Raw genomic sequence first — 16,290 nt, forward strand, 5'->3', positions numbered from 1 at the left:
TCCATACGTCTTTGGAATGTGGGAGGAAACCGGAGCACCCGGAGGAAACCCACACAGTCACAGGGAGAACGTACAAACTCCTTACAGACAGCGGCTGGAATTGAACCCGGGTCACTGGCACTGTAATAGTGTTACACTAACCACTACACTACTGAATATTTTCCAGACTGTTGGATGTTATGTTAATCCAACACCACCAAAACGTGCCAGATTAACAGAGTTTTGCTGTAGTTTGGGGAAAACTTTAGTCCTTTTGCTGTGAAGCTTTGGGTGGCCAGTTACCACTGTTCCTTTCACTGTGCTGCAGCAAGCTCTATGTGGGCCCAGTAGAACGTCCTTTCTGACCAGTCGGCGCCCTGACACCACCCGGCTTTACGATCACAATTCTTACTGGAGGACTCACGCAGGGAACTACACTACGCTGCCTCAGTACTTGAAGATGAATAGCTTCCTAACCCTGTCAGTGGGGAAAGTCTTTCATCCAGGTAAGATCTTGGCTTCCGCCTGGCCGAGGAACAGGAGAAGGCCATTTGGTCCCTTAGTTCTGTATCGAGGTTGTGTGGGGAAGCAAGCTGTCTTCACAATTTGGCCCCGGTATCATCCTGGTGGATCAACATTGCACCATCTCCACAGTGTGAGGTGTGAGATACAGAGCCAAACCCAGGTGTGGGCAAAGCATTTTGATGCAAGCAGGTTGAGGGGTTAAATGGTAAACTTCTGCTTCCTGTCACTAGAGCAATTCCATGATTAAACAGATCAATAATGTCACTGTCTACTCATGGGGTGGTGAAAAATCTCCATTTGGGTGGGGAACTGTGAAGTCATGGGGATGCAAGAGGCTGCAGATGCTGGAATCTGGAGCAACAAGCAATCTGCTGGAGGAACTCAGTGGGTCGAGCAGCATCTGTTTGTGGGGTGGGGGGGGGAAGGAATTGTCAACATTTTGGGTTTAAACCCTGCATCAGTCCTTCTCCCCCCACAGATGCTGCTTGACCCACTGAGTTCGTCCAGCAGATCATTTGTAGCTGTGAAGTCGTGTTTGAGCTATCTTTCTCCCTCAGGAAGTGGTGGACTACATAGAATATACACCAAAGAATGAACATTGGGCCAACCACTTATTGCTTGTGTTTATACTACATGTGAATCTCCTCTCAATCTACTTCTCTCATCTCAGCCTTTCAGGATATCTCTTTCTTTTTTTTCTTACATACTTGTTTGTTTTATTTATTCATTTTTTTTTCCTTAAGATCTGGGCATTGCTGGCAAGGCCCAAATTGTAGACGTTCGCTAACTGACTTTGATAATGTGGTGAGCCACTGCACCCCTTCCAGTGAAGATTTTACAGGGTTCGGTGTCAGGGCGATTCTTTCCACAGTGAGCTTTGGGACAGGGTGACTGGGCTGCACAGAGAGTTGACGCAAGCAGAGGCAGGCACCAGCTCTAACAGAGCCAGAGAGACCCTGGGCTAATTGATTGGGTAAATAAGATCAAGAGGAGTTTCCCAGATTTTTTTTTGGGTATTTCTTCGTAATTTGGGATGTTCTTTAAAAATGGTCTGTGCTTTTAACAGTTTCTTCCAATCTCTTACGGGAGATTACGTGGCTTTGGGAGTGGGGTAGCGTGTGGATTGTGAAACGGGATCACAGTTATCCGTCCCCCTCCTGCTCCTTCCGGATCCATCCACCTGCTACACACACGATGTTCACCCACAGCCCCCCTCCCCAATCTGGTTCCACCTGCCATACACCTCTCCCCTAATGGTTCCCATTCTCACCTCCTTTATTATCAGAGTCCAGCACTGGGAGCCCTTTGTGTTCCTGCTTATCTCCCTCCAGCAGCTGGCTTCAGCCTTCACCTTGCTTCATCTGCCTCTCCATACTATTTTTCCTCTCTCTCTCGTTCTCTGCCTTCATCTATCATTCTCCTGTCTCCCAACTCCACCCCTGCTCCCCTCCCCTACCTGGCACTGCCTGCCCATCATCTTACACCCCTCCCCAGTCCACCAATCACCTCAGACTCCTTTCTCACCCCTTCCCTTCTCCTGTACGGGCAGGCACGGTAGTGTAGCGGTCAGCGTAACGCTTTACAGCGCCAGCGACCCTGGGTTCAATTCCGGTCACTGTCTGTAAGGAGTTTGTACGTTCTCCCCGTGTCTGCGTGGGTTTCCTCCGGGTGCTCCGGTTTCCTCCCACATTCCAAAGACGTACGGGTTAGGAAGTTGTGGGCATGCTATGTTGGCGCCAGAAGCGTGGCGACACTTGCGGGCTGCCCCCAGAACACTCTACGCAAAAGGTGCATTTCACTGTGTGTTTTGATATATAAGTGATGAATAAAGATATTAGTCACATGTACATCGAAACACACAGTGAAATGCATCTTTTGCGTAGAGTGTTCTGGGGGCAGCCCGCAAGTGTCGCCACGCTTCCGGCGCCAACGTAGTATGCCCACAACTTCCTAACCTGTACATCTTTGGAAAGTGAGAGGAAACCGGAGCACCCGGAGGGAAGCCACGCAGATATCTTATCTTATACTGGTCGTTTCTCCTCTCCACTCTCAGTCCTGATGCAGGGTTTCGACCTGAAATGTTGACAATTCCTCCCCCCCACCCCACAGATGCTGCTCGACCCGCTGAGTTCCTCCAGCAGATAGTTTGTTGCTCCACATTCCAGCATCTGCAGTCTCTTGTGTCTCCAGGATCAGAGTTAGGTGGGCATGCTAACGGACTGAGTTTCGCCTGTCTGCCAGCTGACACTTACTGGCTATGGTTCAGTTGGTAGCTGCCTTGCCTCAGTGTCCGATGGTCGTGGGCTTGTGTTTTAACGGAGACTTGAGCACAAAAGACAGGCTGATGCCCCGGTGTAGGACCAGTGTTGGACTGATGGAGTGTGGCATCTACTGGAGGTGTTGTTCTCTTTCTCGCTCCATCCCTCTCCTCCCCGGGGTTGCTTGCTTCCATCCATGGGTCATTTCCTTGTGCTCCTGATAAGACTTTGAACTTTCAGCTCCTCCCATTCAGATCCCAGCTCACTGATCCCGATCACTTTGTGAAGATCGTGAGCAAGCCTTCTGCTGTGTGGAGGTGAGCTGGAAATTCAGATGGAACCAGGAGGATTGATCATGTAAGTATTAAATCCATTCAGATTCCTATTAGTTTATTGCCATGTACACCAATGGGCAATGAAATTCTTTGCTCACCTGAAGCTCACAGGCTAAACAGTGTACATTGTATTTATTATTACAACAACGACTGCAAAACAGTAAAATGGTGCAAAGATTGTAGTGCAAAAAGAAATGCTCAAGTGACGATAACAGAGGAGGTGGAATTAAGAGTCTGAGAACGTGGCAGCACCACCAGGAAGGGGATGTGACAGAGGTGATTGATTGAGAAGTCTGACCGCAGTGGAGAAGAAGCTGCTCTTAAATCTGGTTGTCGGGGCTTTCAAGCGCCTGTATCTTCTCCCAGAAGGTAGAAGGATTGAATGAGGTGCAGCGTTATACTGATAGAGCTTTGTGTGGAGATGAATGCCCGATCTGTTACTCTGCTGTAAATTCTATATCAACCTTTTGTAAATTCTCTGGTCAACTTTCTTATTGCAAGTATCAGGATAAAGCAACTAATCACAGGATGATTATCTGTCATAACTTGCCCAGATGTGTGGCATAGAAGAGACCTACATCTGAACCTTTTAACAAGTGTTTATACCTTTTTGATATATTTGAGTTTGAGGAAAAACTGCAATTTGTGGTCTATGGCACCGAGGCTTAACTGATGCACCTTATCTTTCAGGGATAGTGTCCAATTATACAGATGACTATCCATACAGCTGGTCCATTCCTCCATTTCATCCTTCAACACAGAAATATAAAAATGCCAAGGTAAGTTCAAGTTTATTGTCATGGGCATACGTACACAGGGTATAAATGTCATGAAAATTAGCTTTTTGCAGCAGCAGCACAGTACATTACACACATGAGTTAACATAAAGTTCAATTAATATAAACTACGCAACTTACAGGTGTGCAAAAATAAATAACAAAATAAACATAATGACAGTGCAAGATTGATAAAGTGATAAAGAAATATAGTCCAAGGTAGATTTGGGTTTTTTAGGTTGTTCAAGAACCTGATGGCAGTGGGGAAGAAGCTGTCGTTGAACCTTGAGGTGTGGGTCTTCAGGCTCCTGTACCTCCTGCCTGATGGCAGCAGTGAGAAGAGGGCATTGCCCGGTTTTAAGAAGGTTTGTTCTGGGGGTGTGCTTGGCAGTACCTATGTTGTTCTGAGGGCATTAATCCTTGATAAATAAGGCTGTGTTGGATTCGACTGTTTTAATTAGTTTTTTTAACATGTATAGTGTTTAATACACCTCAAGCGGCTACACAAGGAATGGACGCTTTCTAGCTTATTGGTTCCTCCATCAGGTGAATATATGTGTTCTCATTGGTTGGTTTTGCCACAGGTATCTAATAGGTTTCCTGATTGGACTATTATTAGCTAAGGAGTACCTCTTATCTCAGGTATAAAAGGTGTCGTTTATTGTTAATCCCTCTCTTGCTTATCTCTCTCTCTCTCTTGCCTCTACCTCTCTCTTGCTCTCTTCCCCCTGCCCCCTCCACCCCTGGCCCTAGCTCAGCTTTAGTTCCTTTTGTCTCTGCTCATCTCCCAGTAGTAAAGCTAGTGCCATGTGCTCTGTGACTGTTTCTTTGTTTTAAACTTTTCCAATAAAACTTTGTGAAGCACCAAGTTGTTTTCAGCTCGTTCTTGGACTCCTGAAAGAACCTGTGGATTTGAAAATAACTGGATCCGACAGCTGGGAGGGGTGAACGGTTACCAGGAGGAGACAGGAATGCGAGCTGAGGTTAGGAATCAGCCATGATCTGGTTGAATGATAGAGTTGAGCGGTGTACTCTTGCACTCAGTTTGTTTGTAGGTATGATTTCATTGAAGCCTCCCTAACAGTACCTCTCCCAAGCTGTGACCTCTCCCATCCTAAATGGGCACATGCGGTATGGAGACGCCTCCTGACACCCACACCATCCTGACTTTGATCCTCACAGCTGTTCCTTGCATCTCAAGGTGCCAGAATCTAGCACTGGAAATCTGGGAGTCTGACTGTCCTGTTTCTGTTACTCAGGGTAGATCACGCTGGACCAAGCACAGACCTGGATTTTGCCCCTTGCGCTGCACCGTGGTTATATTTGGCTTTTGTGGCTGTGCAGCTTTTAATGTGGCCCAGGTGTTGCTGTGAAGCCAAGAGCAGTGAGCAGGCTTCAGAGTGAGGAAGCTGATAGTTCAGTGACAGCTCGTGGACACCCTTTCCCACTGCTTTTAAATATCTCTGAGAATCAGCGGCTTTAGAAACCAAAACCAGAGAAACAAAGGACCGCAGATGCTGGAATCTAGATGGAAAAACACGATGATGCTGGAAGAACTCAGCAGACCAGGCAGCATCCGTGGAGAAAAGCAGGCGGTCAATGTTTTGGGTCAGGACCCTTCTTCAGGACTGAAGATAGGAAAAGGGGAAGCCTGATATATAGGGGGGAAAAGCAGAGCAGTGATAGGTGGACAAAAGAGGGGAGGTGGGGTGGGCACAAGGTGGTGATAGGTAGATGCGGGTAAGAGATGGTGATAGGCACATGCAGGGGAGGAGGGGAGAGCAGAGGGGATGGGTCAAAGGTATGAAGGCAGGCACCCCGTGGGGAGAGGCGAGGAGATAAAGGAGAAACTAGGAAAGAAAAGGAAAAAGAGGCGTGGTTGGGGGGGGCGGGGGGGGTGAGGTGTGGGGAAGGGGTGTTGGGATTACTTAAAGTGATAAAAATACAATGATCATGCCATTAGGCTGTAAGGTCCCAAGACGGAAATTGAGGTGCTGTTCCTCCAGTTTGCGTTTGGACTTCTCCCGGCGGTGGAGAAGGCCGAGGACTGACATTGATGATAGTGCGGGAGGGGGAGTTGAAGTGACTGGAAACGGGGAGATGCAGATCGCGGTTACGGACAGAGTGCAGGTGTTCTGCGAAACGGTCACCTAGTCTGCATCTGCCTATCACTGTCTCTTACCTGCATCTACCTAGTGCCCACCCTGCCTCCCCTCTTTTGTCCACCTATCACTGCTCTGCTTTTCCCTCCTATATATGGGGCTTCCCCTTTTCCTATCTTCAGTCCTGAAGAAGGGTCCTGACCCGAAACGTTGACCGCCTGCTTTTCTCCATGGATGCTGCCTGGCCTGCTGAGTTCCTCCAGCATCATCGTGTTTTTTCATCTAGATTCCAGCATCTGCAGTCCTTTGTTTCTCTAAGATTATGTGTGTGCGCATTCATTCTATCTATTCTGTTCATTCTGCCTGGCCTGCTCAGTTCCTCCAGCATCTTGTTTTTTCAAACCAAAACCTTTAACTGATTTAAACAATTAAAATTTAATGAAAAGATAGTTTCACCTAAAACCATATTAAAAATGTCAATTAATTTGGAACATTGATATTCAAATTTTTTAAAAAATCAAACAACCCGCTTCACTATTGAAGGTTGGGATCCCATTCGAAGGTATGGGGCCTTGATGGGTGCCCCTGCCTTGGCTAATGTGAAGCACAAAGCCAGGTACAAAATGTACCTCCCCACCTCCCCACCCCCCCCCACCCAAATACAGCATATTAATGATGAGCTCAGGAAGAGAGCAAGGAGTCAGCTGCACCCACATCTGACCTTCAGCACATTCTATACTTTTATGCTACCGTGTCAATAGAACGGCTGGCTGCAATCAGTCTGTCGTCCTCAATTCAAAAAGAGAAGTCATTAGTTTTTGTTTGATTATAAGCATGTGTCTGGAAATTCATCCCTGATCAGTATGAGTAAATAGAGTATTTTGTAATGGAACTGAGCCTCAGAGGTGGTGCACTAATTGTTAACTAGTTTATCGTATATTTTATAATTTTCTGTCAATTATGATTATCAAATGTACTGAGATATCGTGAAAAACTTTGATTTGCATGTCATCCTGTCAGATTATTCCAAACATAAGTAGATTGAGGTAGTACAAAAGGAAAAACAACAACGGAATGCAGAATATGGTGTTGCAGTTACAGAGAAGGTGCAGTGCAGGTAGACAAATAAGGAGAAAGGGCCACGACGAGGTAGATCAAGAGTTCATCATCTTTATCGTACATAAGTGCAGAAAAGATGTACCAGGATGTCGCCTGGACTTTGGGGCCTGAGTTACAAGGAGAGATTGCGTAGACTAGGACCTTATTCCTCGGAACATAGGAGTGACCTAATTGAGGTGCATGAGATCACGAAGGGCATAGACAGTGAAAGCACAAAGTCTTTTTCCCAGGGAGGGGGTGCTAAAAACAAGAGGGCATAGGTTTAAGATCAGAGGCGAGAGATTTAAAAGGGACGTCAGGGGCTGCTCCTTCACACAAAAAGGGGTGCATGTTTGGAATGAGCTGACAAATAGTGGTTGAGGCAGAATTTAAAAGCCATTTAGATAAGTACATGGAAAGGAGAGGTTTAGAGGGCTATGGGCAGATGGGACTAGCTCGCTGGGCAACACAGTCAGCATGGACGAGTTGGGCCGAAGGGCCTGTTTCCATGCTGTAAAACTCCATGACTCTAAGGGATCCATTCAAGAGACTTATAACAGTCCTTGAATATGGTGGGACGTGTTTTCAAGCTTTTCAATAATAGAGCACATTGTATTTCTAGGCAACGTACTGCCGTCTGGGATACTTAATTCTGGGGGGAAAGAAACATGCAGTGCAACTGCAAGAAACTAGATTTCTGCTTTTGGTGATTGTCACTCTTTATTTCTTGTCTATGTTCAAATGTGCCTACTTTAGGCAAAATGAATCAGTGACCAAGTTTAATTTTCTCTGGCCACAGATGTAATCCTGTTCAGGGTGGTCCTCATGATTAATCAGAATCAGGTTTACTATCACTGACATCTGTCATGAAATTTGTTGTTTTGCGGCAGCAGTACGGTGCAAGACATAAAAATTACTATAAGTTACAAAATAAATAGTGCAAAAGAGGAATAACGAGGTAGTGTTCATGGGTTCCTGGACCGTTCAGGAATCTGATGGGGGAGGGGAAGAAGCTGTTCCTGAATCATTGAGTGTGGGTCTTCAGGCTTCTGTACCTCCTCCCCGATGGTAGTAACATGAGGAGGGCATGTCCCGGATGGTGAAGGACTTAAGATGGATGCTGCCTTCTTGAGGTGCTGCCTTCTTGAGGCACCGCCTCTTGAAGATGTCCTCGATTGGCGGGGAGGGTTGTGCCTCTGGTGGAGCTGGCTGAGTCGATCCTTTGCATTGGAGCCTCCATACCAGGCGGTGATGCAACCAGTCAGAATGCTCTCCACCGTAAATCTGTAGAAATTTGCAATATAACTGGCTTGTAACTAACTATGTTATAATTAGTTTAAGGTAGAAGTGTTATTTCACTGGAAGTTGCACATTGACTGCTCTGTAATGAAAGCAGTTGCAATCCTCCCAAAAGATGAGTGTTGGATATAAGAGGAACCTCATTAACTGGGAATTATCTCCAACTAGGTGTGCAAAGGCCCAGACGGTAAACGATACGCAAACTTGGTTTGTCCAGTGGATGTGAAGGAGATGCCGGAACACACACTGCCTGATATACAGAGCACTGATGAAGCAATTCGTTTACTGAAGAACATAAAAAACACAGGAAACCCTTTCTTTTTAGCTGTTGGTTATCATAAACCACACATTCCACTCAAATATCCCCAGGTAACAATTCAACAGTGTGCTGCTGCGCTTGCTTGTTATTGCCTAAAGATTCGAGTGCATAATATTATTTTTGTTTGGCTTTATCCAATTGAAAATCATTTACCTTCTTCCTTGGAGTGAAATGCAATAATATCCATTTCTGGAGATACAAGAGACTGCAGATGCTGAAATCAGGAACAACACACAAAGGCGCTGGAGGAACTCAGCGGGTCAGGCAGCGTCTGTGGAGGGAAATGGACAGTCGACGTTTCAGGTCGCGCCCCTTCATCCAAGATAAAGAGGAGACAGCCGGTGTGAAATGGTGGAGGGAAGGGGTGGGGTAAGAGCTGGCAGGTGATAGGTGGATCCAGGTGAAGGGAGTGACAGGTGGATGGTGGAGAAGAGAGTGGGAATGATGCAAGTAGGTGATAGGTGGAAGTGACAAAAGGGCTGAAGATGATGGATTTGGATAGGAGAGGATAAGGAAAGATCTCTTTATTAGTCACATGTACATCGAAACACACAGTGAAATGTATCTTTTTGCCTCGGGTGTTCTGGGGGCAGCCCGCAAGTGTCGCCACGCTTCCGGCGCCAACATAGCACGCCCACAACTTCCTAACCCGCACGTCTTTGGAATGTGGGAGGAAACCGGAGCACCCGGAGGAAACCCACCCGGACACACAGGGAGAACGTGCAAACTCCTTACAGACAGCGGCCGGAATTGAACCCGGGTCGCTGGTGCTGTAATAGCGTTACGCTAACCGCTAAGGTGAAGCATGGAATAGAGGGAGGGAGGTGGGGAGTGGAACTGGTGGGAGGGGTGTGCGGGTGATGGGCAGATGGAGAGAGGAAAGAGAGAGGGTGACGGGGGCTGGTGGATCAGGAGGAAGGAGAAAAGAAAGATGGGGGAAAAGGGACAGAGGGGAAGCGGTTATCGGAAGTTTGATGTTGATGCCGTCGGGTTGGAGACTGCCCAGGTGGAATACGAGGTGCTGTTCCTCTAATTTGCATTCAGCCTCGACCTAGCAGTGGAGGAGGTCATGGACAGACATGTCGGTGTGGGAATGGGACATGGACTTGGAATGGCTGGCCACCGGCAGATTCCGGCAGGCATGGCGGACGCAGCGAAGGTGCTCGGCAGTGCAGTCACCCAGTCTGTGTCCGGTCTCCCCGATGTAGAGGAGTCTGCACTGGATGCAATAAGTAACACTGTGGGATTCACATGTGAAAGACTGCCTCACCTGGAAGGCCTGTTTAGGGCTCTGGATGGTGGTGAGGGAGGAGGTGTAGGGGCAGGTGTAACACTTTTTGCGGTTACAGGGGAGAGAGGGGGAGGGAGGAGTGAACGAGGGAATCATGGAATATCCATTTCTGGGTCATTTCATGTCACACTGACTATTTCATTGGAAATTCCCTGGCATTGGTCACCCAGGTATCCCTGATGCATTCCCTGAGCTGCACTCCTTTTGGGGCATTGCAGGGGAATGTTGACCAGCTCCCCCTCGGACCCACGTTTTTGGGTGTTCTTGGGACACCGCAGTATTGATGTGGATGCCTGCTAGTTGAGTAAGTAGTTAACCTACGTCCTTGAACCTGAACCTCCCAACTTCCTGGCATTGAACCAATTGACCCGAACCACCCAATCTGCTGGTCCCAGTTACATTTTATTTGATCTACTACTGGTCCTAATCTGGAACTCGGCCCCACCCAACATTAAGTGCCATTCTTTTACACCCTCCACTTACATTCCACATTCCAACACTGGCTAACGCTTCAGATGTAATCCCTTCCCAAAAATATGCTGGTAGGTTAATCAGCCTCTGTAAACTACACCTTGGTGTAGGCGGAGGGCAGAAAGAACCAAAGGGGAGTTAATGAGCCTGTGTGTGAGAACAAGATGCAGGGATACAGAGAAATAAGCAGGGAATGGGGTTGCTCTGCTGGAAGCAAGCATGGATCTGATGGGCCCAATAGCCTCCCTCTATGTGGTGTATGTGAAAGCTGAACGCAGGTCAATTTCTGTGGAGGTTACTAAGCACATGTTTGTTATGCTTTAGATTTAAGTGTTCTGCAGGTGTAACAATCTTGGGGTGTCTGGAAACACTTCACGGCAAACAAGGCCCTGTTGAAGAGTAATGACCGTCAAAATGTAGGAAAGGCATCCCAGCCAATTTCTGCACTGTAAGCTCTCACACAAAGTCAAAGGGCTTTTTTTTGTAAGAGCTATTGGTTGACAGCTATGGTGGCACGGTAGTGTAGTAGTTAGCATAGCGCTATTACAGCACCAGCGACCCAGGTTCGATTCCGGCTGCTGTCTGTAAGGAGTTTGTACATTCTCCCTGTGTCTGCGTGGGTTTCCTCCGGGTGCTCCAGTTTCCTCCCACATTCCAAAGACGTACAGGTTAGGAAGTTGTGGGCTTGCTATGTTGGCGCCGGAAGTGTGGCAACACTTGCGGGCTGCCCCCAGAACACTCTACGCAAAAGATGCGTTTCACTGTGTTTCGATGTACATGTGACTAATAAAGATATCTTAATGTTGACCATAAATATTGGGTTGAAGGCACCAGGGAGGACTTCCCTGCACCTCTTGAAAATAGTGCAGTGGGATGTCCAGCTAAGGTGTGGACGAGGTTTAACATCTCTTACAAAGGAAGGTGCCTCTGATAGTGCAACGCTCCTTCAATACTCAATCTAGATTTTACTCAGTTTAAAAAAAAATTAAAACTTCTATCCCTGCAATCCATGTCCCATGCCGATTGGTTGGGTTTAAGTTTAGTTAATGCTCAAATTGTCTATGTTATTTACAGTTCTAATTTTTGTGTTTCGAAGCATCTATGTTGTTTGGTGTAGAAACCATCCTGACTCAGTGTAATGTTGCAATGTGGGACGGTTGGAACTGTTTGAAGTTGGGTGCAAGTGTGAAACTTTGCAGCCCATTCACCTTCTGATATGACGCTACTTCAAGTTCAGTAATATGTCCTTTTTAAAAACTGTGTGAACAAGAACTGGGTTTTGAGGGAGGTGCATCTTTCAGAGGTCATTAAGTGTTTTCTACCAGGGATCTTATTTCTGCTGCCAGAAGAGTGAATCTAAATTTTGGATTTTATTCTGTTAAGGAGTTTTTAAAATTGTATCCACGTGAAGAGATCCATCTTGCACCTGATCCCAAAGTCCCATCAAAACTACCTCCAGTTGCGTACAATCCATGGACTGATGTGAGATCAAGAGATGATGTCCGGGCCCTCAACATAAGTTTTCCATATGGACCCATTCCTGATGACTTTCAGGTACACATTTCATCTGTATTTAAAGTGAACATTCAGGTAATAGAAGTCCCACATGCTGAACTCAGCCTGCTCACACACGAAAGCAAATTGATTGAAGCCTGTCGTGTTTTTATTTGGCTGGGGAAAATCACAGCTTGCTCCCAAATCCCACCAGGGTCTTTGATCTACTGTTGAGGTGAGATCCGCTTTTACAAGCTTTCTGTGACTTGCTTCTTGTCAGCACAAATATGGACCAAGAAGTTTCTGAGTATTGATCTTGAGACACGAGAGACTGCAGATGCTGGAAATCTGGAGCAACACACGAAAAGCTGGAGCAACTTGGCAGGTCAGGCAGCGTCTATGGAGGTAAATGGACAACTCCTGGTGGCCAGCCGTTTTAATTCCACTTCCCACTCCCACACTGAAATGTCTGTCCATGGCCGCCTCTACTGCCAAATTGAGGCTAGATGCAGATTAGAGGAACAGCACCTTGTATTCCACCTTGGTGGTCTCCAACCTGATGGGATGAACATCAATTTCTCTAAGTTCTGGTAACTGCTCCCCTCTGTCCCTTTCCTTTCATTTTTCTCATCCCACCAGCCTCCCATCACCCTACCTCTTTCCCCTCTCCATCTGCCCATCACCCACACACTCTCCCACTGGTTTCCCTCCCCACCTCCCTCCCTTTATTCTATGATCCACTGTCCTATTAGATTCCAACTTCTTCAGCCCTTTGTCACTTCCACCTATCACCTCCCTGCTTCTTGCATCATTCCTACTCCCTCCTTCACCTGCCTATCATCCCCCCCCCCACCACACTTGGATCCACCTATCATCTGCCAGCTCTTGTTCCACCCCTTCCCCTCCAGCTCTTTATACCGGCTATCTCCCCTCTTTTCTTTCTGGTCCTGATGAAGGGGCTCGACTTGAAACGTTGACTGTTCATTTCCCTCGACAGATGCTGCCTGAGCCGCTGAGTTCCTCCAGCTTGATGTTGGATGTACATCCAGTCTTGGCTCTTGCTGGAGTCAGCAAGTGGAGAAAAAGCTCTCTTAATGTTAAACATTTTATAGAATCATCCCTGAAAGGCTTCCTTTAATACTATAACACCCCTCAGCTGCTGTTTGGGAAAAGTCTGATGTCCCACTCTCCCTCAAGTGACGGGGGACCTGGTTTCATCACCTCGCGTGGTGGGCAATTCTGAATTTTGCTACAGTGATTCCACACCAGAGGATGGGCTACGAGGCTGTGTCATTTGTGCCCCTTGTATCTCGCAGGTGCTGATTCGCCAAAGTTACTTTGCTGCTGTCTCTTACATGGACACTCAAGTGGGCCGTCTGTTGAATGCATTGGAGGAACAGGGGCTGGCCAATAATACAATCGTTGTGTTTACTTCTGACCACGGTGAGGAGCTGTTGGGTCTTGTTAGCTATTTGTGTGTTTAGTGGTACTACATGTGGGGAAAATAATCTCGAGTAAAATCTTGATTTTATATTTTGAACCAATTGATAAACCCGTGGTAGTTAAATATTACCAATATGTTGGTAATATTGCACTGCACTTTGTAACTATAACACTTTATTCTGCATTCTGTTGTTGTTTTCCGTTATACGACCTCAATGTGATGAAATGATCTGTAAGGATGGCATGCAAAGCAAAGTTTTTCACTGTACCTCAGTACATGCGACAATAATAAACCAATTTACCAATACATTGATTCCATTGACCTCCTGCACTCCATACAAGCTCAGTGCAGACCATTAATTTACGCCATAATCATTGACCTCGTTAGTAACAGATCAGCCAGTTTGATATGCACCAGATAGTAATTGCAGCAGTAATCTGTGTTTATGTAGTAGTCTTATTCTTGAAAATGTATAAAGAACGTAACAGAGGAATAATCGAGCTATATCAATCGATATACAGTAAGATTAATTGGAAATGATTATTTCAGAAGGAACTGAATAAAATGTGCTGAGTAACTATTATCAGGAAAGTGTACATAGAACGTAGAATAGAATAGGCCCTTCAGCCCACAATGTTGTGCCAACATAGCTAATCCTTTCTTCCTACAGAATGCCCCTATCCCTCCATTTTCCTCTCATTCATGTGCCCATCCAAGCCCCTCTTAAAAGCCCCCAATGAATTTGCCTCCACCACCCTATCAGGCAACGCATTCCAGGCATCCACCACTCTCTGAGTGAAAAATGTACCCCTCACGTCTGTTCTGATCCTACCGTTTCTCACCTTAAATGCATGCCCTCTAGTTTTGTGACAGCATTGGCATTAACTTTTCAGTGTTAAGTTGTACAATTAAATAAATGGTACCAAACGACTCGGCACCATGAAGTGCATAAAATAGTGGCGTTCAACAAGGTACCACTTAGTTCTAGTGTAGAAAGTGGCAATGGAATGAAATGATGCAGTCTGCATTGGAAACACTGATTTAGCCAATTTGGATGTTTTACATAGAACAGTACAGCACAGAACAGGCCCATCGGTCCACGTTGTTGAGCCGACATAGCTATTCCCTCCTACCTACAGAATGCCCATATCCCTCTATTTTCCTCTCATTCATGTGCCCATCCAAGCCCCTCTTAAAAGCCCCCAATGAATTTGCCTCCATCACCCTATCAGACAACGCATTCCAGGCATTCACCACTCTCTCAGTAAAAAAACGTACCCCTCACGTCTGTTCTGATCCTACCCCCTCTCACCTTAAATGCATGCCCTCTGGTAGTGAATCGCTCAATAATGGGGAAAATATATTGCTTGTCCACCCTATCTATGCCCCTCATAATTTTATACACTTCCAACAGATCACCCCTCAGCCTCCACCGCTCCAGAGAAAAGAACCCAAGTTTGTCCAGCCTCTCCTGACAGCACATACCCTCAATCCAGGCAGCATCCTAGTAAACCTCCTCTGCACCCTCTCTAAAGCCTCGACATCCTTCCCATGGTGAGGTGACCAGAATTGCACGCAATACTCTAAATGCGGCTTAACCAGAGTTCTACAGAGATGCATCATAACTACTTGACTCCTATACTCAATACCCCGATTAATAAATGCAAGCATTCCATAAGCCGCCTTAACCACCCTGTCTACCTGTGTAGCCACTTTCAATGAGTCATGGACTCGCACCCCAAGGTCTCTCTGCTGTGTAGATGCTTCACAGATCCCCATTAGAGAGAGAGACCTGTGGCCTTTGCCTGGAGTGGTCTACGTGTGACTCCATTTGCCAAATAGCCAGACTTTTGACTGACCTCGCATGAGGGCTCACGAGGCACCCTGTTGCGCCAAACCGCTGCTTGCAGTTCAAGGTCAGCACAAAGGTCATTAGGGATGGGCATGAAATGCCAGCATACTCAGAAAAGTCCCTGGTGCTAGAAATGAATGTAAAGGTCAGTTGCTTCACTACAGTCACCTAACTTTCCCCCTCCATCACTGCTGGATTCCTGTGAAGAATTTACTAGTGAGTTCTTATCTTGACATGTGTGGAAGGGCCGTGAACTGTTTTAAACCTGTTAGTTTTGGGATGGTTTCTAATATTTCATCTCATCTCCAATAGGTTGGTCACTGGGTGAGCATGGAGAATGGGCCAAGTACAGCAATTTTGACGTGGCGACGCGTGTCCCTCTGATGTTTTATGTGCCAGGCCTGACTGCAGCTTTACCTCTTCCGAAGCAAAGGATATTTCCCTTCATAAATCCTTTTACTGATAAAGTGGGGAATCTGCCTAGAGGTAGGTACAGCTGTAGAATAATTAGGACTGCCAGAAGTTTGGAGATGGAACTTCCTGTTTCGGGACTAATGTTGTTGTCCCAAATGTGTTTTAAGTGCTCAAAATTCAAATTATTTTTCTAAATCTTGCTTAACTATCAAAATCCTGGAGAGTGTAATGAAGCAAAAAACGTAATACAGTGCATAATTCAGGGACTGATGCTCATGATCTCTGAACTGGTTCTCATTTTCCTTTAACCATCATCTTGCCTGATGTTCTAAGACGTTTGATTTTCCAGGTAACCCAATTTGACAGTTTTCCTCCTCCAATCCTGTGTAATGTATATTGTCAGAATCAGATTTATTATCACTGACATACGATGTGAAATTTGTTGTTTTGCAGCAGCCGTACAGTGTAAAGATATAAAAAAATCTATGAACTACAAAATAAATAGTGCAAAAATAAGGAATAATGAGGTAAGGTTCATGGACTGTTCAGAAATCTGATGGCAGAGTGACTGTTCCTGAATCATTGAGTGTGGGTCTTCAGGTTCCTGTACCTCCTCCCCAATGATAGTAACAA

The 16,290-nt window shown here is 46.2% G+C and overlaps 1 protein-coding gene across 1 annotated transcript in view; it reads left to right on the forward strand.

The window, feature by feature from the left end:
* The window catches only part of ids (iduronate 2-sulfatase), a 40,312-nt gene that overhangs the window by 13,735 nt on the left and 10,287 nt on the right, over positions 1 to 16,290 (forward strand). The window contains exons 3-8 of the mRNA XM_052021983.1: positions 308 to 485; positions 3,788 to 3,876; positions 8,541 to 8,741; positions 11,837 to 12,007; positions 13,264 to 13,390; positions 15,556 to 15,729. Coding sequence (XP_051877943.1) covers positions 308 to 485; positions 3,788 to 3,876; positions 8,541 to 8,741; positions 11,837 to 12,007; positions 13,264 to 13,390; positions 15,556 to 15,729 — 940 coding nt within the window. The remainder of the gene's footprint in view (positions 1 to 307; positions 486 to 3,787; positions 3,877 to 8,540; positions 8,742 to 11,836; positions 12,008 to 13,263; positions 13,391 to 15,555; positions 15,730 to 16,290) is intronic.

The sequence above is a fragment of the Pristis pectinata genome, chromosome 8 (assembly GCF_009764475.1).
Source record: "Pristis pectinata isolate sPriPec2 chromosome 8, sPriPec2.1.pri, whole genome shotgun sequence".
In the NCBI taxonomy this organism is placed as follows: domain Eukaryota; kingdom Metazoa; phylum Chordata; class Chondrichthyes; order Rhinopristiformes; family Pristidae; genus Pristis; species Pristis pectinata.